Source organism: Pongo pygmaeus, chromosome 20 (genome assembly GCF_028885625.2).
Source record: "Pongo pygmaeus isolate AG05252 chromosome 20, NHGRI_mPonPyg2-v2.0_pri, whole genome shotgun sequence".
NCBI classification, from domain to species: Eukaryota; Metazoa; Chordata; class Mammalia; order Primates; family Hominidae; genus Pongo; species Pongo pygmaeus.
Window position 1 is genome coordinate 59,351,732 of NC_072393.2, and position 23,432 is coordinate 59,375,163.

At 42.6% G+C, this 23,432-nt stretch overlaps 1 protein-coding gene across 10 annotated transcripts in view; it reads right to left on the bottom strand.

Moving 5' to 3' along the window:
• Window positions 1-6,658: 6,658 nt before the first annotated feature.
• Window positions 6,659-23,432, bottom strand: part of ZNF347 (zinc finger protein 347) — a 36,717-nt gene continuing 19,943 nt past the window's right edge. For 7 of the 10 annotated variants that reach the window (XM_054462056.2, XM_063657964.1, XM_063657969.1 and 4 more), the window contains 3 exons: window positions 18,984-19,110; window positions 18,424-18,555; window positions 6,659-11,853 (listed from right to left, as the gene is read on the bottom strand). In XM_054462056.2, coding sequence (XP_054318031.2) covers window positions 9,605-11,853; window positions 18,424-18,555; window positions 18,984-19,110 — 2,508 coding nt within the window. In that variant the 3' untranslated portion in view covers window positions 6,659-9,604. Of the gene's footprint in view, window positions 11,854-18,423; window positions 18,556-18,983; window positions 19,111-22,774; window positions 23,424-23,432 lie in introns of those variants that run through there. The other 3 variants (XM_063657968.1, XM_054462058.2, XM_054462059.2) reach the window with 3 other exon arrangements.

A 23,432-nucleotide genomic window follows, 5' to 3' on the forward strand; every position in this document is an offset into this window, starting at 1 on the left:
GGAGGAATGGCTGGAGTGGGCGGGGCCTGCGCCGTTTTAAGGTAAAAAAATCAGAGTTGTGTGGGCCACTTATGTTGGAAACCAAAATGTTTTCCACTTACCAAGTTGAAAACGGTTTATGTTAAAACTATTTTGCCTGCGGGTTGGACCCGATCCTGCTAGGGAGTCTCCTGCAGCTTAGCAGTCCGGGAACTGGGATTTCGGTCAGGGATCCACAACTAGCAGTGATTGGATCCATAAAAGTTACCAAAAAACAAAAATAAAGTGTCTGGAATCACTCCACTGGATTTCAAGACTACCAATATAGGAAAGGTAATAAAAATTGTGTGGTTTTGGGGCAATAAAAGACATATGGATCGATGCAATACAATAAGAGAGTGCAAAAAATAGCCTCTACAGGTACTTCCAACTGATTTTTGACAAAGTTACCAAGGGAATTGAATGAAAGAAGAATTTTTAAAAACTGGTGAGGGGCTAACTTAATATCCACAGCAGAAAAGAAGTCATCTCTACTCAAACTTCACAACCTTACAGACATTAGCTCAACACTGACCACAGCCTAAATGTAAAATATCACATCATAAAATGGTATCCTGTAGGAGACTGAAAGAAAAAATTACTCACAATAAAATCGTAAGAATCAAGAGCTTGTTCAAAAATTCTTAGCCATAGCAGCAAAAGCATGATTCATTAAAGAAAAAAAAAAACAACTGGTATTTACCAAATTAAAAACTTTTGGTCTGTGAAAGACCTTAAGACAATGAAAGAAAAGGTATTTGATATGGTTTGGCTCAGTGTCCCCATCAAATCTCATCTTCAAGTATAAACCTCAGGTGTTGAGGGAGGGACCTGGTGGGAGGTGACTGGATCATGGGGGTGGTTTTCCCCATGCCGTTCTCATGATAGTGAGCTCTCAGGAGATCTCATGGTTTAAAAATCTGCGATAGTTCCTCCTTTGATCGCTCTCTCTCCTGCTGCATGCGAGACGTGCCTTGCTTCCCCTTTGCCTTCCTCCATGATTGTAAGTTTCCGGAGGCCTCCCTAGCCATGCGGAACTGTGAATCAATTAAACCTCTTTTGTTTATAAATTACCCAGTCTCAGGTTGTGTCTTTATGGCAGTGTGAAAATGGACTAATACAGTACTGAATAATAGAAAATATTTGCCTACCATATATCTGACATAAAACTGGTATGTGGAATGTATAAAGAATTCTAGAACAACTTAAAAACAACAAAAAAAAAGCAAAATAATCAAATTAGAAAATGGATAGAACTATGAAGAGACATTTCACTGAAGCAGATATACGGAGATAAATGGGCACATAAAAAGATTTCCAACATCACCATCCATCAAATCTCAGACCTCAGCATATTCTGCTTTCTCCATGTGAACCCCTGGATGCTGTCAGAGATCATGGGAAACACAGGAGCTTCTACTGAACAGTCTAGTTGATGTGTATTAGCAACCTGTAATTGTTTCTGGAAACTAACAATGGAAACACAGATAAAAAAAATTCTCAGCTCAATAAATATGCACTGTCTTTGTCATTATTAGTGATTTTTTTTTTTTTTTTTTTGAGACGGAGTCTTGTTCTGTCACCCAGGCTGGAGTGTGGTGGTGTGATCTCAGCTTACTGTAACCTCTACCTCCCAGGCTCAAGCAGTTCTCCTGCCTCAGCCTCTTGAGTAGCTGCGACCACAGGCGCGCGCCACCACACCTAGCTATTTTTTGTATTTTTAGTAGAGATGGGTTTTCGCCATGTTGGCCAGGCTGGTCTCCAATTCCTGACCTCAGGTGATCCACCTGCCTTGGCCTCCCAAAGTGCTGGGATTACAGGGGTGAGCTACAGCGCCTGGCCACCACTAGTGAATTCTTAAACTAACACCTCAGGTACTGGATGCCTCCTTCGAAAGATTTGATAATCTTTCTTATAGGATTATGTGGTAATGAGTGTCTCTGTCATTCATTTAGGCAAGATGCATAGGCAATAGGGATCTATAAAATACAGACTTAATTGATCTATAAAAATATAGATTTAATACAAAGTTACCACAATCACAATGATATATGAAGATAAACCATTTAAAAATTACAAGAGATACTAACAAAATAGGTATAGATGGTGAGTAAAGGACAAAAATAACTAGCATTGTTACTGTAGTATCATCATTAAAAGCTTTGTCTTTGCAACCAGACAACATGGATTCAAATCTCGATTCTGCCTCTTACTGAAATGTGACAAGATGAGTCTTTTAAAGCAGAATATGCTGAGATCTGAGATTTGATGCATGATGATGTTGGAAATCTTTTTATGTGCCTATTTATCTCAGTATAACTGCTTCAGTGAAATGTCTCTTCATAGTTCTATCCATTTTATAAATATATATATATAGAGAGAGAGAGAGAGAGAGAGATGGAGTCCCACTCTGTCACCGAGACTGGAGTGCAATGGCGGGATTTTGGCTCACTGCAACATCCGCCTCCCAGGCTCAAGCGATTCTCCTGCCTCAGCCTCCCGAATAGCTGGGATTACAGGTGCCTGCCACCACACCCAGCTAATTTTTGTATTTTTAGTAGAGACGGGGTTTCACCATGTTGATCAGGCTGGTCTTGAACTCCTGACCTCAGGTGATCCCCCTGCCTCGGCCTCCCAAAGTGCTGGGATTACAGGCATGAGCCACTGTGCCCGGCCTAATTTGATTATTTTGCCTATCTGTCCTAAGTTTCCTCACCTCTGAAATGAGAATATCATTAATACTTATTTCAGGAGCTGACGATTCAGTTGTTACACATAAAGCATTAATAACTGTGATTCTTACTCTAAATGTGATTGATATAAAATATATATGCAAAGATAAATCACTTATTAAAGAATATATATCAGTTTTTTAAAATGGAAACAAATCTAAGGGGAGTATATTAAATGGCAGCTGTCATGGCAAAAGTTGCACAAATATCATGTTTTGCTGTAAGATCCTCTGGCTCAGAACAGAAATACCAGCCACAGTGGGAAGTTGAATTGCCTCCAGGGATTCACTGAGAGAAATTATCTCCTTTGCATAAATGATAATTAATATATTGGGGACTCTCTTATTAAGTGTGTTTTCATTTACTTCTCCAGATGCTGGTTAACCTCCAAACGCTTGATTTTCAAGCATCTGATCTTTGATAACTTACATATTAAGAGAATTCATTTCACCATCTAGTATCCCTGTACTTTAATTGAACTAAAGATTTACAAAGACACTCCATTTTCCTATTTACAGAGAAACTAGTCTGTTCCTGCCATTGTCTTACATACATTTTCATGTCACAAAATTTTATTTCCAAACAACACCCTCATTTATGTATTTTCTAAGTGTTCACTGGAGTAACACAGAGAAGTGCAGTAAACATATAATTTGGATTAAAATGTATGGAAGGAAAAAATCCTTAAAGTAAAAATCATATACAAAAACAAAAAGTCATTTTACTACTATTGGCTCACAGCTGTAATCCTAGCACTTTGGGAGGCTGAGGCAGGAGGAATGCTTGAGGCCAAGAGTTCAAGACCAACCTGGCCAACATAGCAAGACCCCACGTCTAAAAAGAAAAAGAAAAAAAAGAAAAGAAGCTATGGAATATGTTACACAATACCATAAACTGAACATGACATGAACATAACACAGCCTTTGGAAAAATACCCTTTGGCTAAAATTGCTTGATCATATTATGTAATAAACTTTTCCACAAATTCATTTGCATTGAACTACTGTAAAAATATTTGAGGCAATTTAAACAGCATTTCACAAATATTTTCAAGAACGACGTTGTGTAATGGGCCCTATGGGTTCAGCAGAAGGGAAGACTATTATCTACTATTATGAAGAAAGCGGAGGTCTTTCCTAACAAAGAGTTAGAAATTTCTTTTCTTTTTTTGAGAGTCTCACTCTATTGCCCAGGCTGGAGTGCAGTGGTGAGATCTCAGCTCACTGCAACCTCCGTCTCCCGGGTTCAAGTGATTCTCCTGCCTCAGCCTCCCTGGTAGCTAAGACTACAGGTGCACGCCACCACACCTGGCTAATTTTTCTATTTTTAGTAGAGATGCGGTTTCACCATGTTGGCCAGGCTCATCTTGAGCTCCTGACCTAAGGTGATCCACCTGCCTCAGGTTCCCAAAGTGCTGGGATTACCGGCAGGAGCCACCATGCCTGGCCAGAAATCAGAAGTTTCAAGTGTAAATATTCAGTGTTGTGCTACAGTCAGTTTCCATTTTGTGATTTTTGTCTTATAACACCATTTATACCTATGCACTCCCTCTTCTTATTCTGCCCATCTGGCCAAGCTGATAATGCCCGTGTTCCCTCCTTTGGCACTAGATGGAAGTTCAAATCACGTGTGGGACCCTCACCCCAACCCCACCCTTTTACTAAAGGTTATTACCATAACACCCCAAGCAAATTATTTATCCCTGCTCTCTCAAGCCATTTTGGACCAGTTTGGGAAGTCAATCCTGCTTCTCACAGAAAGCCTCATTATGCAATACACATTTCTCTAAAACTTCATTGTTTGGCATCATCATTTTCCGTATCTAAAGCAAACTGTAGATGGAGTTCAATACGCTTTCTGTGGAGAGGTGACAAATTAACATTACTAAAAACGTGATAAAGCTAAATTTATGAAACTTCTAGTTTACCTACCAAAACAAAATGAAATTTCCATTATGTATGTTCATTTTTAAGAGGAAACTCATGAATATTAGTCTTGTCAAATTATGTCACTGAGCATAGCATTCTTAGTTTTTTGTTATTCTGCACTATTTATGATTTCATAATTTTTTTTTTTTTGAGATGGAGTCTCACTCTCTCACCCAGGCTGCACTGCAGTGGTGTGATCTTGGCTCACTGCAACCTCTATCTCCTGGGTTCAAGTGATTCTCCTGCCTCAGCCTCCTGAGTAGCTGGGATTACGGGAGTGTGCCACCACGTCCAACCAATTTTTTTTTTTTTTGGTATTTTTTAGTAGAGACGGGGTTTCACTGTGTTGGCCAGGGTGGTCTCTATCTTCTGACCTCATGATCCACCTGCTTCAGCCTCCCTAAGTGCTGGGATTACAGGTGTCAGCCACCGCGCCCAGCCAATATTTTTCATACAATTGTTTTTTTTGAGACAGGGTCTTGCTTTGTCACCCAGGCTGGAGTGCAATGGCGCAGTCTTGGCTCACTGCAACCTCTGCCTCCAGGCTCAAGTGATCCACCTGCCTCAGTCTCCCCAAGGAGCTGGAACTACAGGCATGAGCCACCCTGCCTGGGTAATTTTTCTATTTTTTTGTAGAGACAGGGTTTTGCCATGTTGTCTTGGCTGGTTCGAACTCCTGGACTCAAGTGACCCTCCTGCCTTGGGCTCTCAAAGTGCTAGGATTACAGGCATGAACCACCACACCCAGCCTACATTTTCTATATTTGTATTTTCACTTCATGTAAATAAAGATGCATGCCATAGTTATTTAGCACACAAGCATGTAAAAATATAATGCAGTATATATTCACCAACAGTGTGGCAGCTTTCAGAGTGTAAGAGTATGAAAATTGCACTTTCTATGGGATTTTCATGATATCCATATAAATATTCTAAGGCAGAGTGTAGACAGAATAATTCAAGTGCAGAGTATGATTACAGTTTCCCAAAATTGTATCTTGTTTGATTCCACAAAGAAAAAAAAAATTGTTCTAGATCCTCCAACCTAAAAGACAGAGTGTATTGTTATTATCTGTTATGAAGTATCCTACTGAGATGGGATAAAACGGTGTTGGTACAAAGAATGTTATTTGTTTACAGTTATAAGAAAACGTTGAATTTTTTTTTGGCAAAACATTATGTCTGTGACACAATCTTAATAAAACTGTAGCAAAATGTAATTCCAGCAATTAGTGCGAATTCTACTAAAAAAAAAAAAAACAAACAAAAAGAAAACCATGGTATTCTGGTTTTTCTGACCAAGCTCTCCACTCTAATAACTGTTATCTCTTCAGTTTCAAAAATAAGCCTATTTTTCATCAATCTCTGCTATAAAACAGCTATTGCCATTCAGTAGAGAAAGTGGCAACCACTTCCCCTGCAATATTCCTATCACATAATCAGTCACTAATAACTTATTACTCTCCTCTCATAAAAATTCCAGTGTCCTGAGGTCTTGGCCTGCTTAATGCAGGTAGAGCCTTACTTCCCTAAAACCCATGGTGTCTTTCTCTCAGAAAAGCACCCTGAACACAATCAGTATGATGATTGATATCATAGTTTTACATTATTTTCTGCCCCTAAACCATGGTCTGTCAATTGAGAGAATATTTAATTTTACAATGCAGAGTCCTCCTTCTTCAATAAACGTGGATAAAAATGATCCTCATGTAATGAAGTAAGCCTTTCCATACTGTGGTTCTTTCCCAGACAGGCACCACGAAAGGTGTTTAAGGATGCAAAATAGCCACAAACAGTAGCCTTTTTGAGAAACCTCAAACAATGGAATAAAAGATTTTTTTTTTTTAGTAATTTAGATCTCTTTTACTGTTTCAGTCATAATTTTGCAAAGGCTCTTTCAATCCCTTGATCTTTCTCTTTCTCTGCAGTGTTACCGACACATAGCACTGCCCATGATGGCTACATATATACATATATATATTTTTTTTAAATTAAGTATTTATTGATCATTCTTGGGTGTTTCTCGGAGAGGGGGATATGGGAGGGTCATAGGATAATAGTGGAGAGAAGGTCAGGAGATAAACACATGAATAAAGGTCTCTGGTTTTCCTAGGCAGAGGACCCTGCGGCCTTCTGCAGTGTTTGTGCCCCTGGGTACTTGAGATTAGGGAGTGGTGATGACTCTTAAAGAGCATGCTGCCTTCAAGCATCTGTTTAACAAAGCACATCTTGCACCGCCCTTAATCCATTTAACCCTCAGTTGACACAGCACATGTTTCAGAGAGCACGGGGCTGGGGGCAAGGCCATAGATCAACAGCATCCCAAGGCAGAAGAATTTCTCCTAGTCAGAACAAAATGGAGTCTCCTATGCCCACCTCTTTCTACACAGACACAGCAACAATCTGATCTCTCCTTCCTTTCCCCACACTTCCCCCCCTTCTCTTCAACAAAACCGCCATCGTCCTCATGGCCCGCTCCCGATGGTCGCTGTCTCTTCGGAGATGTTGGGTACACCTCCCAGACAGGGCGGCCCGGCAGAAGCGCTCCTCACCTCCCAGACAGGGCGGCCGGGCAGAGGCGCTCCTCACTTCCCAGACAGGGCGGCCGGGCAGAGGCGCTCCTCACTTCCCAGACGGGGTGGCCGGGCAGAGGCGCTCACTTCCCAGACGGGGCGGCCGGGCAGAGACGCTCCTCACCTCCCAGACGGGGCGGCCGGGCAGAGGCGCTCCTCACTTCCTCCCAGACGGGGTGGCGGCCGGGCAGAGGTGCTCCTCACCTCCCAGAGGGGGCGGCCGGGCAGAGGTGCTCCTCACTTCCCAGACGGGGCAGCTGGGCAGAGGCGCTCCTCACTTCCTCCCAGACGGGGTGGCAGCCGGGCAGAGGTGCTCCTAACCTCCCAGACGGGGCGGCCGGGCAGAGGCGCTCCTCACTTCCCAGACAGGGCGGCCGGGCAGAGGCGCTCCTCACCTCCCAGACAGGGCGGCCGGGCAGAGGCGCTCCTCAATTCCCAGACGGGGTGGCGGCCGGGCAGAGGCGCTCCTCACTTCCCAGATGGGGCGGCCGGGCAGAGGCGCTCCTCACTTCCCAGATGGGGCGGCCGGGCAGAGGCGCTCCTCACCTCCCAGACAATGGGCGGCCGGGCAGAGGCGCTCCTCACCTCCCAGACGGGGCGGCCAGGCAGAGGCGATCCTCACTTCCCAGACGGGGTGGCGGCCGGGCAGAGGCGCTCCTCACCTCCCAGACGGGGCGGCCGGGCAGAGGCGCTCCTCACTTCCCAGATGGGGCGGCCAGGCAGAGGTGCTCCTCACTTCCTCCCAGATGGAGTGGCGGCCAGGCAGAGGCGCTCCTCACTTCCCAGACAGGGCGGCCGGGCAGAGGCGCTCCTCACTTTCCAGACGGGGCGGCCGGGCAGAGGCACTCCTCACTTACCAGATGGGGTGGCCGGGCAGAGGCGCTACTCACTTCCTCCCAGACGGAGTGGCAGCCGGGCAGAGGCGCTCCTCACCTCCCAGACGGGGCGGCCAGGCAGAGGTGCTCACCTCCCAGACGGGGCGACTGGGCAGAGGCGCTCCTCACTTCCCAGACAGGGAGGCCGGGCAGAGGCGCTCCTCACATCCCAGACGATGGGCGGCCGGGCAGGCACGCTCCTCACTTCCTAGACGGGGTGGCGGCGGGGCAGAGGCTGTAATCTTAGCACTTTAGGAGGCCAAGGCAGGCAGCTGGGAGGTGGAGGTTGTAGCGAGCCGAGATCATGCCACTGCACTCCAGCCTAAGCAACATTGAGCATTGAGTGAGCGAGACTCCGTCTGCAATCCCAGCACCTCGGGAGGCCGAGGCGGGCAGATCACTCGAGGCCAGGAGCTGGAGACCAGCCCGGTCAACACGGCGAAACCCCGTCTCCACCAAAAATACAAAAACCAGTCAGGTGTGGTGGCGCGCGCCTGCAATCCCAGGCACTCAGCAGGCCGAGGCAGGAGAATCACAGGAGCCCGAGGCAGGGAGGTTGCAGCGAGCCGAGATCACGGCAGTACAGTCCAGCTTCGGCAACAGAGGGAGACCAAAAAAAGGAAAGGGAGACCGAAGAAAGGAGGGAGATGGAGACGGAGAGGGAGAGGGAGAGGGAGAGGCGGAATCAAAGATTTTATAACCTGAAGGTAAGTAGCCATTTCCAAATGTCCTTTGACCTCTGAAATATATAATGTCTTAAGTTTTGCCATATTGGGACACGTAATTATTGTGCAGTTTATCATGTTAAAAGTGAATCAAAGAACTAGAGACTGAGTCACTCTTTACATGAATCCTCACCTACAGTTACAGTCTTAGAGTAAGAGCTTCAGGATGCTCTTACACATTACATTTGTGTGGTGCCATCAAATACGTAGATTTTAATGGCTGCAAAGCTGTGAGGCCTGAATAAAGCCTCTGCCACACACAGTACATTTATGTGATTTCTCATTATTATGGACTCTTGGATGTCTATTAATACTTGAACTCATGAAGAGTTTGCCAGAGTCATTGCATTTTTTTTTTCCTTTAAGATGGAGTTTCACTCTTTTTGCCCAGGATGGAGTGCACTGGCACGATCTTGGCTCACTGCAACCTCCGCCCCCTGGGTTCAAGTGATTCTCCTGCCTCAGCCTCCTTTATAGCTGGGATTACAGGCGCACGCCACCAGGCCTAGCTAATTGTGTACTTTTAGTAGAAATGGGGTTTCATCATGTTGGTCAGGCTGGTCTTGAACTCCTGACCTCAGGTGATCCACCTGCCTTGGACTCCCAAAGTGTTGGGATTACAGGTGTGAGCCACTGCACCCAGCCAGTCATTGCATTTTCAAGGAATCTCATGGGCATAAATTCTCTGATGTTGTCAAAGGAATGAATTCTAACTGCAAAAGTTACCACCTTCATTTGTAAGGTTTCTCTCCACTATGAATTCTGTGATGACTTGCAAGGTTTGAACTCTGACTTTAGAACTTTCCACACGTTACATTTGTAAGGTTTTCCACCAGTATGGATTGTCTGATGTGTAGTTAGGCTTGAAGAGATACTAAAGGGTTTCCCACACTCATATGGTTTCTCTCTGGTATGAACTCTCTGATGCCTTGCAAGTTTTGAAGTTTGACTAAAGGCTTTGCCACACTCATTACATTTGTAAGGTTTCTCTCCAGTATGAATTCCCCGATGTCTTGCAAGGTGTGAATTCTGAGTGAAGACCTTCCCACACTCATTGCATTTGTAAGGTTTTTTTCCAGTATGGATTGCCTGATGGGTAGTTAGGCTTGAACGGACACTAAAGGCTTTCCCACACTCACTACACTCATATGGTTTCTCTCCAGTATGAACTCTCTGATGCCTTGCAAGCTTTGATGTTTGACTAAAGGCTTTGCCACATTCATTACACTTGTAAGGTTTACCTCCAGTATGAACTCTCCGATGTCTTGCAAGGTGTGAATTCTGAGTGAAGACCTTGCCACACTCATGACATTTGTAAGGTTTTTCGCCAGTATGGATGACCTGATGGGTAGTTAGGTTTGAATGTTCACTAAAGGCTTTGCCATACTCATTATACTTGTAAGGTTTCTCTCCAGTATGAATTCGCTGATGCCTTGAAAGGTATGAATTATGCCTAAAGACCTTGCCACATTCATTACATTTATAAGGTTTCTCTCCAGTATGAATTCCCCGATGTCTTGCAAGGTGTGAATTCTGAGTGAAGACCTTGCCACATTCATTACATTTGTAAGGTTTTTCTCCAGTATGGATGACCTGATGGGTAGTTAGGCTTGAATACACACTGAAGGCTTTGCCGCACTCATTACACATATAAGGTTTCACTCCAGTATGAATTCTTTGATGATTTGCAAGGTGTGAATTTTGAGTGAAGACCTTGCCACATTCATTACATTTGTAAGGTTTTTCTCCAGTATGGATGACCTGATGGGTAGTTAGGTTTGAATGTGCTCTAAAGGCTTTGCCGCACTCATTACACTTGTAAGGTTTCTCTCCAGTATGAATTAGCTGATGCCTTGCAAGGTGTGAATTACGCCTAAAGACCTTGCCACATTCATGACATTTGTAAGGCTTTTCTCCAGTGTGAATTACCAGATGAATAACTAGGCTTGAACGAACACCAAAGGCTTTGCCGCACTCATTACACTTGTAAGGTTTCTCTCCAGTGTGAATTCTCCAGTGATTCGTAAGGTGTGAATTTTGCGTGAAGACCTTGCCACATTCATTACATTTGTAAGGTTTTTCTCCACTGTGGGTTGCCTGATGGATAGCTAAGCTTGAACGAGCTCTAAAGGCTTTCCCACACTCATTACACTTGTAAGGTTTCTCTCCAGTATGAATTCCTCGATGTCTTGCAAGGTGTGAATTCTGAGTGAAGACCTTGCCACATTCGTTACATTTATAAGGTTTCTCTCCAGTGTGAATTTTCCGATGTTGTGAGAGTTGTGAATTTCGACTAAAGACCTTACCACACTCACTACATTTGTAACGTTTTTCGCCAGTATGGATCACCTGATGGGTAGTTAGGTTTGAACGTGTTCTAAAGGCTTTGCCACACTCATAACATTTGTAAGGTTTCTCTTTAGTATGATTTCTCTGATGACTTCCAAGGTGTGAATTTTGAGGAAAGACCATGCCACATCCGTTAGATTTGTAAGGGCTTCCCCAATTATTTGCTTTTTGTCCCTGTGTGAGTAATAAAGAAGAGATAAAATCTTTGAGATATTTCTTAGAAATGTGGGTTTTGACATTATAAGGCATTTGTTGAGGTGGTGAAACTGAGGAACTATTGTTGAAAGACTTCTCAACCTGATTACATTCATAAATTTTCCCTTCATATTGAAAAAGCTGCAGTTCAGGCAGATGTGACTGAAGGCTTAATCCAAGCTGATTTTTAATAAGCTTGTTTCTTGCATCTCTTTTGTCATGTTCATCTCTTCCACGAGTGAGATTGCCTTCTTGTGTCAAAAGCACTCCTTTGTAATTTCCTTCAGCATCTCTGCATTGATACTCAAGGTCATGCGTATTTTTCTGGACTTCCCTGAAAGAACATCCTTCAATGTCATGGCCTTCCTGTCTTTCCAACATCAGTGTTTGGAATACTTCTCCTGTATTACTCTTCCCTTTGTGTGGTAAATCTTTCATTACAAATTCAGAAGAGAGAGCTACAAGATATAAAGATCCATAGGTTTCCAATTAATTGTAGTATGTAAACAAGTATTTTACACTGAAAAACAATATTAAACCAAAAGCAATTCTTATATTGAACAGATTTATGAAACTTCAGAACAATAATATTCAATTTTTAGGAACACAAAAGAAAGAGGATTGTTTAATAAAGAAAAGTTGATTCCATGTAATTCAAATTAATAGTATGGAAGCCTAGTTCCCAACCTACAATACTGTAGCCAGCAAAGCAACTGTTCAGTCATAAAGGAGAGAAAGTCTTCCCCAGACAAACAAAGCTAAGGGAATTTACCATGATCAGACCTGTTTTACAAGAAATGATAAAGGGAGTTCTTCAAATCCAAAGAAAATGACACAATGCAACTGTTACACTAATATTAATATCATAATCATGGTGTGCAAACCATTTATATATTTACTAAGAGGGCTAAAAGATAAAACTATTAAAAATAAGCACAATAATTTGTCAAGTGACAGGCAGTACACAACATAAATTGCGACATAAAAAATTCAAAATGCAGGGTGAGAAGGGAACGAACACACAGAGAGGTTTTAGTTTCTTTGTTTTGCAATCAAAGATAAGTTGATATTGATTTGAGATAAATTGTTAAAAGCTATAGTATGTTTTTATAAGCCTTATTTATTTATTTATTTTTTATTATACTTTAAGTTTTAGGGTACATGTGCACAACGTGCAGGTTAGTTACATATGTATACATGTGCCATGTTGGTGTGCTGCACCCATTAACTCGTCATTTAACATTAGGTATATCTCCTAATGCTATCCCTCCCCCCTCCCCCCACCCAACAGTCCCCGGTGTGTGATGTTCCCCTTCCTGTGTCCCTGTGTTCTCATTGTTCAATTCCCACCTATGAGTGAGAACATGTGGTGTTTGGTTTTTTGTCCTTGTGATAGTTTGCTGAGAATGATGGTTTCCAGCTTCATCCATGTCCCTACAAAGGACATGAACTCATCATTTTTTGTTGTTGTTGATTTTATTTTTATTTTTTTTAATTTATTTATTTTATTTATTTATTTTTTATTATTATTATACTTTAGGTTTTATGGTACATGTGTGCAATGTGCAGGTTAGTTACATATGTATACATGTGCCATGCTGGTGCGCTTCACCCACTAACTCGTCATCTAGCATTAGGTATATCTCCCAGTGCTATCCCTCCCCCCTCCCCCCACCCCACAACAGTCCCCGAAGTGTGATGTTCCGCTTCCTGTGTCCATGTGTTCTCATTGTTCAATTCCCACCTATGAGTGAGAATATGCAGTGTTTGGTTTTTTGTTCTTGCGATAGTTTACTGCGAATGATGATTTCCAATTTCATCCATGTCCCTACAAAGGACAGGAACTCATCATTTTTTATGGCTGCATAGTATTCCATGGTGTATATGTGCCACATTTTCTTAATCCAGTCTATCATTGTTGGACATTTGGGTTGTTGGACATTTGGGTTGGTCATTGTTGGACATTTGGGTTGGTTCCAAGTCTTTGCTATTGTGAATGGTGCCGCAATAAACATACGTGCGCATGTGTCTTTATAGCAGCATGATTTATAATCCTTTGGGTATATACCCGTAATGGGATGGCTGGGTCAAATGATATTTCTAGTTCTAGATCCCTAAGGAATCACCACACTGACTTCCACAATGGTTGAACTAGTTTACAGTCCCACCAACAGTGTAAAAGTGTTCCTATTTCTCCACATCCTCTCCACCACCTGTTGTTTCCTGACTTTTTAATGATCGCCATTCTAACTGTTGTGAGATGTAAGCCTTATTTTATGGTCACCACAAAGTAAAAGCCTGTAATAGACATATTAATAATAAAAAGCAATGAATTAAAACATACTGCCATTTTGTTACTTCTTTTCTAATTGTTTTCTAACTTCTCTCTTGCTTTCTTTCTTACTGTCTTCCTTTGTGTTTAAGTGATTTTCTCTGGTAGTATAAGTCCTTACCTATCAATAATAACATTAAATAGAAATGGACTAAATTCTCCAATTACAAGAGAGAGGCCTGCTGAATGGATTATAAAACATACAGCTAACTATATGTTGCCTACAACAAACTCACTTCACCTATAAGGATACATGTAGACAAAAAGTGAGGGGATGGAGAAAGATATTTCATGGAACTAGAAATCAAAAAAGAGCAGTAGTAGGTATACTTAGATAAAATAGACTTTAAGTCAATAAGTGTAAAAAGAGACAAAGTCAGTATATAATGAGAAAAAGATCAACTTAGCAAAAGGATATAATAAATATGTACACACCCAAATATGTAAAGCTAATGTTAATAAATCTAAAGGGAGAGACAGGTAGCAATACAATAATATTAGGGGACTTCAAAACACAATTTTTGGTAATGAATAGGTCATCCAGGCAGAAAACCAATAAAAAAAATTAGAGTTAAAATATACTGCAGACTAAATGGACCTAAAAACAGACTTTTTGAATTTTTTTTCTATTTTAAACAGATGGGATCTCCCTGTGTTGCCCAGGCTGTGGTCCAGTGCCTATTCACAGGTGAGTTCACAGTGCACTGCAGCCCTGAACTTCTGGCCTTAAGCATTCCTCTCTCCTCAGCCTCCCAAGTAGCTAAAATTACAGGTATGTTCCATGCCCTAACAGACATTTACAGACCATTTTATCCAACTGTTGCAAAATACATATTCTTCTCATCAGCACATGGATTATGCTTCAGGATAGATTATATGTTAAGACACCAAACAAGTCTCAATAAATTCAAAAAAGTCAAAATTGTATCTAGTATCTTTTCTGACCACAATAAAATAACACTAGAAACCAACAAGAAGAGCCTCGGAAGATACACAAACATGGCTGGGCATGGTGGCTCACACCTGTAATCCCAGCGCTTTGGGAGGCCAAAGTTGGGCAGATCACCTGGTGTCCAGGAGTTCGAGACCGGCTTGGCCAACATGGTAAAACCCTGTTTCTACTATAAACACAAAAAGTAGCCAGGCGTGGTGGCACACACCTATAATCCTAGCTACTCGGGAGGCTGAGGCAGGAGAATTGCTTGATCCCAGGAGGTGGAGGTTGCAGTGAGCCAAGATTGTGCCATGCACTCCAGCCTGGGTGACAGAGCAACACTCTGTCTAGAAAAAAAAAAAACAAGAGAAGATACACAAACACATGGAAATTAGACAACATATTCCTGAACAGCCATTGAGTTAATGAAGAAATTAAGAAGGAAATAAAACATTTCTTTTTTTTTTTTTTTTGAGATAAGGTCTTGCTCTGTCACCTACACTGGAGTGCAGTGGTGTGATCTCAGCCCACTGCAACCTCCACTTCCTGGGCTCAAGTGATCCACCCACCTCAGCCCCCCAAGTAGCAGAGACCACAGGCACACGCCACCATGCCCAGCTAATTTTTGTATATTTTACCAAGACGGAGTTTGAACATGTTGCTCAGGCAGGTCTCAAACTCCTGAGCTCAAGCAATCCGCCCACCTCAGCCTTCTAAGGTGCTGGGATTACAGGCATGAGCCACCATGTCTGGCTAAAAATTTCCTGAAACAAATTAAAATGCAAAACAGCACAATCTACAGGATACAGAAAAAGCAGCAAAAAGAGGAAAGTTTGTAGCAATAAACACCTATATGAAAAAAACGGTAAGTCAACAAATAAAGCAACTAATGATACAACTCAAGGAACCAGAAAAGCAAGAACAAACCCAACCCAAAAGTAGTACAGGGAAAGGAATAATAAAGATCACAGTAGAACTAACCAAAATAAAGACTAAAAAAAAAAATCTAAGATCAATAAAATGAAAAGTAGGATTAAAAAAAAATTTTTTTTTTTTTTTGAGATGGAGTTTTGCTCTTGTTGCCCAGGCTGGAATGCAGTGGCGTGATACTAGCTCACCACAACCTCCGCCTCCCGAGTTCAAGAGATTCCCCTGCCTCAGCCTCCCGAGTAGCTGGGATTACAGGCATGTGCCACCACGCCCAGCTAATTTTGTATTTTTAGTAGAGATGGGGTTTCTCCATGTTGGTCAGGCTGGTCTTGAATTCCCGACCTCAGGTGGTCCACCCACCTTGGCCTCCCAAAGTGCTGGGATCACAGGTGTGAGCCACCGCGCCCGGCCTAAAAAAATTTTTTTTTTAGAGATGGGGTCTACCTCGCTCACACAGGCTGGAGTGCAGTGGCTCAGTCATAACTCACTGCAGCCTTGAACTCCTGGGTTTAACTGATCCTCCTCCCTCAGCCTCCCAAGTAGCTGGGACTACAGAAACGCACTACCATGCTTGGCTAATTTTCGTTTTATTTTTAGAGACGGGGTCTCTTACTATGTTGCCCAGGCTGGTTTGAACTCCTCACCTCAAGCAATTCTCCTTCCTCAGTCTCCCAAGTTCCTGGGATTACAGGCATGAGGCACCATGCCTAGCTTGAAAAGTAGGTTTTTTTAAAAGATAAGCAACATCGACAAACTTTTAGCTAAATTGAAATAAAAGGTGGGGGGAGGTACACTCAAATTAATAAAATCAGAGACAAAACAGAAAACATTAGAACTGATACCATAGACACAAAAAGGACCATTAGGGACAATTATGAACAACTACATACAAATTTAAACACCTAGAAGAAAGGGATACATTTCTTGACACATACAACCTATCAAGATTGAACCATGAAGAAATAGAAAACCTGAAGACACCAATAACAAAATTGAAGCTGCAAAAAAAAAAAAAAAAAAATTCATGCAGAAGAAAAGCCCAGGATTGAATGGATTCACTGCTGAATTCTACCAAACACTTGAAGAAGAACTAATACTGGCTAGGCATGTTAGCTCACACCTGTAATCCCAACAGTTTGGGAGGCTAAGATGGGAGGATTGCTTGATGCCAGAAGTTTGAGAGCAGCCTGGGAAACACAGCAAGACCTCAGCTCTACTAAAAAGTAAAAAAGGATTTGATCAGGCACGGTGGCTCACGCCTGTAATCCCAGCACTTTGGGTGGTCAAGGCAGGTGGATCACCTGAGGTAAGGAGTTCAAGACCAGCCTGGCCAACATGGTGAAATCCCATCTCTATTAAAAATACAAAAATCAGCCAAGTGTGGTGGCACACGTCTGTAATCCCAGCTACTTGGGAGGCTGAGGCAGGAGAATTGTTTGAACTTGGGAGGCAGAGGTTGCGGTGAGCCAAGATCACGCCACTGCATTCCAGCCTGGACAAGAAAACAAGACTCCATCTCAAAAACAAACAAACAAAAAAACACAATTAGTTGGGCATGGTAGTGTGTGCTTGTAACCCCAGCTACTGGGGAGGATGTGGAGGGAGGGTCAGTTGAGCCCAAGAATTTGAGTTTGCAGTAAGCTATGATTGTGCCACTGAACTCCAGTCTGGGTGAGATAGAGACAGAGAGACTATCTCCAATAATAATAATAATAATAATAATAATAATAAAGAAAGAAAGAAAAGAAAAAATAAAGAATACTAATTCTACTCAAACTATTTCAAAAATTGAAGGAAGCACATATTTCCAAACTCATTTTATGAGGCCAGCATTACCCTGATACCAAAAAGCAGACAAGGACACCACGACAAAAAGAAAACTATAGGCCACTAACCCTGATGAATATACATGCAAAAATCCTTGACGAAATAGAATTCAACAACACATTAAAAAGACATTCACCATGATCAAGTGGGATTTATTCCAGGAATGCAAGGATAGTTTAATACACACAAATCAATTAATGTGATTCATCACATCAACAGAATCAAGGACAAGAAGCATATTATCATTTCAATAGATGCTGGGAAATGACTCAATAAAATCATTATCTCTTCATAATAAAAAGTCTCAACAACTTGGGTACAGAAAAAACATACCTAAGCATGATAAAAGCCATATATGACAAATCCAGAGGGAATGTACTAAACAAGAAAAAATTGAAAGCCTTTCCGCTAAGATCTGAAAGACAAGGATGTCCCCTTTCACTACTTCTATTCGACATAGCATTGATGTTCTAGCCAAAGCCATTAGGCAAGAGAAAGAAATAAAAGGCATACAAATTGAAAAGGAAGAAGTCAAAATATACTTCTTTGCAGATGACATGATTTTATATTTAGAAAAACCTAACAACTCCACTAAAACACTCTTAAAATTTAGCTAACTATATAGAATGTGGATCTATATGACTGAGAACTGGGCATCAGATAGAATCAACTACAGAAGGAAACACCAAAGGAGATCAAACAACCCTTTTGTAACAGCCCTCCCTGTGCCACACGGAGTCAAGGAACCAGAGTTCTCAGAAGCTAGATAACAGTGTTGTCCATCATGATAAAGACTTTGCCTTTGTCTGAGCTGCAGCACCACTGGAAGGTGAAAGGATAAACTAGTACAAGTCTAAAGGATAGACAAAAGGGGGCAAATAAAGATATCTGTTCAGAGGTCACAGGATTCAAACTTCTGTTTTCCCATAGAACTCTCAGATTTGCATAGAGTTTCCCAAACACTATTTAATAAACGGCACTTTCTCTACCCATCTGAACTCTTACCTGTGATCACAGCTTTGATCCATTCCCATCCATCTGGGTTTCTTGCTATTTGTACTTGGCTCTCCACAGTGAAAGGCTCCTTCCCTTGCTCCAACATAGAGATAATACTGAGGTCAAAACAAGAGATTCCTGCTTATGAAAAGAAAGGAAAACAATGTGCTGTAGATTTTCCAGAGTCCCAGTCCTACGTTTACATGAGGAGGGAGGACTTTACAGCTGTATCTAAAAAAACACTTCAAAAATTTATCCACTAAATGCTTCCTTATAAATTGTTAGGAAACACTATAATATGCAAATATATAGCTCTCATCCCAAAACCACTGAATCAAGGAATGGGGATAGAAAACAGGGAATTGGATATTTTAAAAGTCCTGAAACCCTCCAGTGACATCAGGAAGAGGACAATTAAAATCCAGTTTCCACATTATGGAGATTTTCATTTTTCAGTCAACACAGCTTCAGTTTCAGCCAAGCAATGCAGGGGCTCCCAGGAGACCCACATGGAAAATGAAAAGATACACAGGGGCAGATCCTGACTTCTGGGAGAAAGTCATCCTCACCCAGGGAGGCCAAGTTCCTATAATTCTCCAACATCACGTCCCTGTACAAAGTCCTCTGAGCGGGGTCCAGGCATGTCCACTCCTCCTGAGAGAATTCTATAGCCACATCCCTGAATGTCACCTGTCCCTAAAATGAAAAACACATCCACCAAGGGGATATAAGAAAAAGTTCCAATCTTCTAAAATGAGAAGACAGAATAGATTAAACTGAAGTGAGTGGGCTGATATCCTAGTTGTGATATAATAAAATATACATATGGTCTTCATCCCCCTTTCCTGACATACATCTCACTTGGAATCTCTGGAGTGGTAAGTGCCTTTGTAAGCTAATGAGATGACTGGTGGCTGGAGGCCCCAAGATAGTTTCAGAATGCGGGGCGGGGGGTGGTCACCAGAAAGACCGAGGCTGGATTACAGAGTTGGGACTTCGGGCCCCATCCCCCAACCTCCCCTGAGGGGACAGGGGCTGAAGGCTCAGCTGATCACCAATAGCCAAAGATGTAAGCAATCATGCCCACGTAATGAAGCCCCCATAATAACCCGAAAGGACAGGGCCTGAACAAGCTTCAGGATAGGGAAACACATGGAGGCTCTGAGGACGCCCCACTGACCCCCACCAAAGACAGCACTCAGCCTCCCAAGTAGTTGGGATTACAGGTGTGCACCACCACGCCATGCTCCTTCTCCCATACCATACCCAATAGACTGCTTACATCTGGCTGTTCATCTGTATACTCTGTAATATCCTATATAATAAATGGGTCAATATAAATAAAGTGTTTCCCTGATTTCTGTGAGCCATTCTAGCAAATTAATCAAACCTGAGGAGGGGGTCATGGGAATTCATGAAGTATAACCCAGTCAGTGAGAAGCAAAGGCCATCTGTGTTTGCAACTGGCATTAAAGTGGGTACATACTTGTTGGATTGAGCCCTCAACCTGTGGGATCTGATGCTATGTCCAGGTAGAGAGTGTCAGAATTGAACTGAATAGGAGGTCACTCAGCTGGTGTCCAGTGCAGAATTGCTCGCTTGGTGTGTGTGGGAAAACCCAGGACATCTGGGATCACAGATGTGTTCTCCGTTGTGAGAGTATAGTAGGAGAAACTGGGTCTGTTTCCACCACATTCTCACACACACAGGTATTTTTGGACAGAATGTTTCCTTAATTCTGTCTTCTTATACTTTTCTATAAGAGGTTATGATAGTCTTTAAGTCAGTGTTGATTTCTCAGTTTTGTAGACAATACAAAAAATACACAAATATACAAATAAAAAACCAACACCGGGTTATCTTTATTGAAGTGCTATATATTACGTCTGACACACCAAGTGATATTCAGTATCTAGATGATCTAGAGCATGAGTGATGTCTTACGAGATGAAAATGTGTACAGTGACTTTAAAGAAAGACAGGTCAGAATCTAAAAACTGTGATCATTGTAATAACAATGACAGATGTTTCTGAGCACTTCCCAAGTGCAAGGCATTATTCTATTTATTTATTTACTTACTTACTTATTTTTTTGAGACAGAGTCGCTCTATCACCCAGGCTGGAGTGCAGTGGCATGATCTCAGCTCACTGCAATCTCTGGCTCCTGAGTTGAAGCGATTCTCCTGCCTCAGCCTCCCAAGTAGCTGGAATTACAGGCACCCACCACCACACCCGGCTAATTTTTGTATTTTTAGTAGAGACGGGGTTTCACCATGTTGACCAGGCTAGTCTCAAACTCCTGACCTCAGATGATCCACCCGCCTTGGCCTCCTAAAGTGCTGGGATTACAGGCACAAGCCACAGTGCTCGGTCTGGCATTATTCTAAATAAATGTCTTGCACGTACTAACTTGTATATGAATATGATAGCCCATGAGAGAAAGATCTGTTCCCATCTTACTAGCAGATAAATGTATATGACAGACACTCTAAGAAACTTGCGTCAAGTCAAAGAGCTAAAATGTCGGAGCAAGCACCTGAATCCAGGTGTCTGGGAATAAGAATTAAACCTAAAGAATCAAATAGTTGGCCAGGTGTGGTGGCTCATGCCTGTAATCCCAGCACTTTGGGAGGTCAAGGCAGGCGGATCACGAGGTCAGGAGATCAAGACCATCCTGACTAACACGGTGAAACTCCGTCTCTACTAAAAAAATACAAAAAATTAGCCAGGCCTGCTGGCGGGCACCTGTAGTCCCAGCTACTCAGGAGGATGAGGCAGGAGAATGGCGTGAACCCAGGAGGTGTAGCTTGCAGTGAGCCGAGACTGCGCCACTGCACTCCAGCCTGGATGACAGAGCAAGACTCTGTCTAAAAACAAAACAAAACAAAACAAAACAAATAGTTAAGTAAAAGAACATGAAAAGTATCTAAATGAGCAAAGTTGAAACAAGTTCATGAATAACATGGAACTTCATAAAAGGTAATTACATATATACACACATTTATTTATGCCCATAATATGTTACTATTCTTACTATTAAATCATTAATGTGATAGCTGAGAACAAATTTAAGGGCACAGAAAATATTTAAGATACAATTTGAATTGCTAAAAAACACAAAACTTATTTAAAATCATGATGTGTGGGCTGGGTGCAGTGGCTCACACCTGTAATCCCAGCACTTTGGGAGGCCGAGGAGGGCGGACCACGAGGTCAGGAGTTCGAGACCAGCCTGACCAACATGGTGAAACACCATCTCTACTAAAAATACAAAAATTAGCCGGGTGTGGTGGCGGACGCCTGTAATTCCAGCTACTAGGGAGGGTGAGGCAGGAGAACCGCTTGAACCCAGGAGGCAGAGATTGCAGTGAGCCGAGATCGCACCACTGCACTCCAGCCTGGGTGACAGAGTGAGACTCCGTCTCAAAAACAAAAAACACGATGTGTGCTTAATAAAAAAACACGCACTCACATCACATATACACAGTTTAGTAATAACAACAGTGAAAAGTTAATCCTCTGTCCTCATTCAGAGAAGGCTCCAATAAAGATGTAGAACGAGCTATACATCTTTCCTAACATGAAAACATGTAAATGTTCAAAATTTGCAGGCTAAAATGTCACAACAAAACATTCACTGAAGGGCCAGGCATGGTGGCTCATGCCTGTAATCCCAGCATTTTGGCAGGCCAAGGTGGGCTGATCACTTCAGGTCAAAAGTTTGGGACCAGCCTGGCCAACATGGTGAAACCTTGTCTCTACTAAAAATATAAAAACTAGCTGGGCGTGGTGGCATGCAACTGTAGTCCCAGCTACTTTGGAGGCTGAGGCGAAAGAATTGCTTGAATCCGGGAGGTAGAGGTTGCAGTGAGCCGAGATTGCACCACTCCAGCCTGGGCGACAGAGTGAGACTGTCTCAAAATAAATAAATACCATAAATAGAATATTTTAATAATTGGTAAAACAGGCCAGGCGCAGTGGCTCACGCCTGTAATCCCAGCACTTTGGGAGGCTGAGGCAGGCGGATCATGAGGTCAGGAGATCAAGACCATCCTAGCTAACACAGTGAAACCCCGTCTCTATTAAAAATACAAAAAAATTAGCCGGGCATGGTGGCAGGCGCCTGTAGTCCCAGCTACTTGGGAGGCTGAGGCAGGAGAATGGTGTGAAACCAGGAGGCGGAGCTTGCATTGGGCCAAGATCATGCCACTGCACTCCAGCCTGGGCGACAGAGCAAGACTCCGTCTCAAAAAAATAAAAATAATAATAATAATTGGTAAAACAAGAATGTGGTTCTATCCTCTCTAATGGGAAAGAAGTTCTGCTCCTATAACTGAACAAAATAATAACCATTCTCACCTAGCACCAGTAGCACAAGGGTCCCTGCAGAAACACCAGTCTCCATTGTGTGGGTTTTCTGAGAATAGTTCAATGATTCTCCTGCATTTTCCATTTAGGTTGATTTCATGTATTAAAATAGATGATGGGATGAAAGAACCCTCTGTCACTGATGTCTGTCAGTCTAAAATTCCCATTCCATTCCCAGTCATTAATAAGAGTTTGTGGTTAGAAACACAGTGACTCACTTGGTGAGCTTCAAATGAAATGTAAATGAGCCAGAAAAATTTCCCCTTATTAGTCTTATTTTACATAATTTAGCAGGTGTTTGTGCACATTAACACGTGACTTCCATGTGCAGCTGCTCTAATCCTGCTCCACAGAGAGGTGACAGTGCATCCAGATGTGGCCCCTGAACAATCCCTGCTGCCCAACAGCACTGACACCACGGGACCCTCACCCCGTCTCCATCCATGTCTGGGTGTGAGCCCTTCCCAGGACCATGCCCAGTGCAGCCTCTTCCCAAGTTCATGTCACTGGGTCACGAGAGACGGAATCTAAGCGAGATGAGAGGGACTGAGGGAAGGCACGGGTGAGCGCGAGCAAACCTGTGAGGCAGGATGCTTCAGACTCAGAAGATTCCCAACTTCAAAGAATGACATTTCAGGAAGAAATAAGA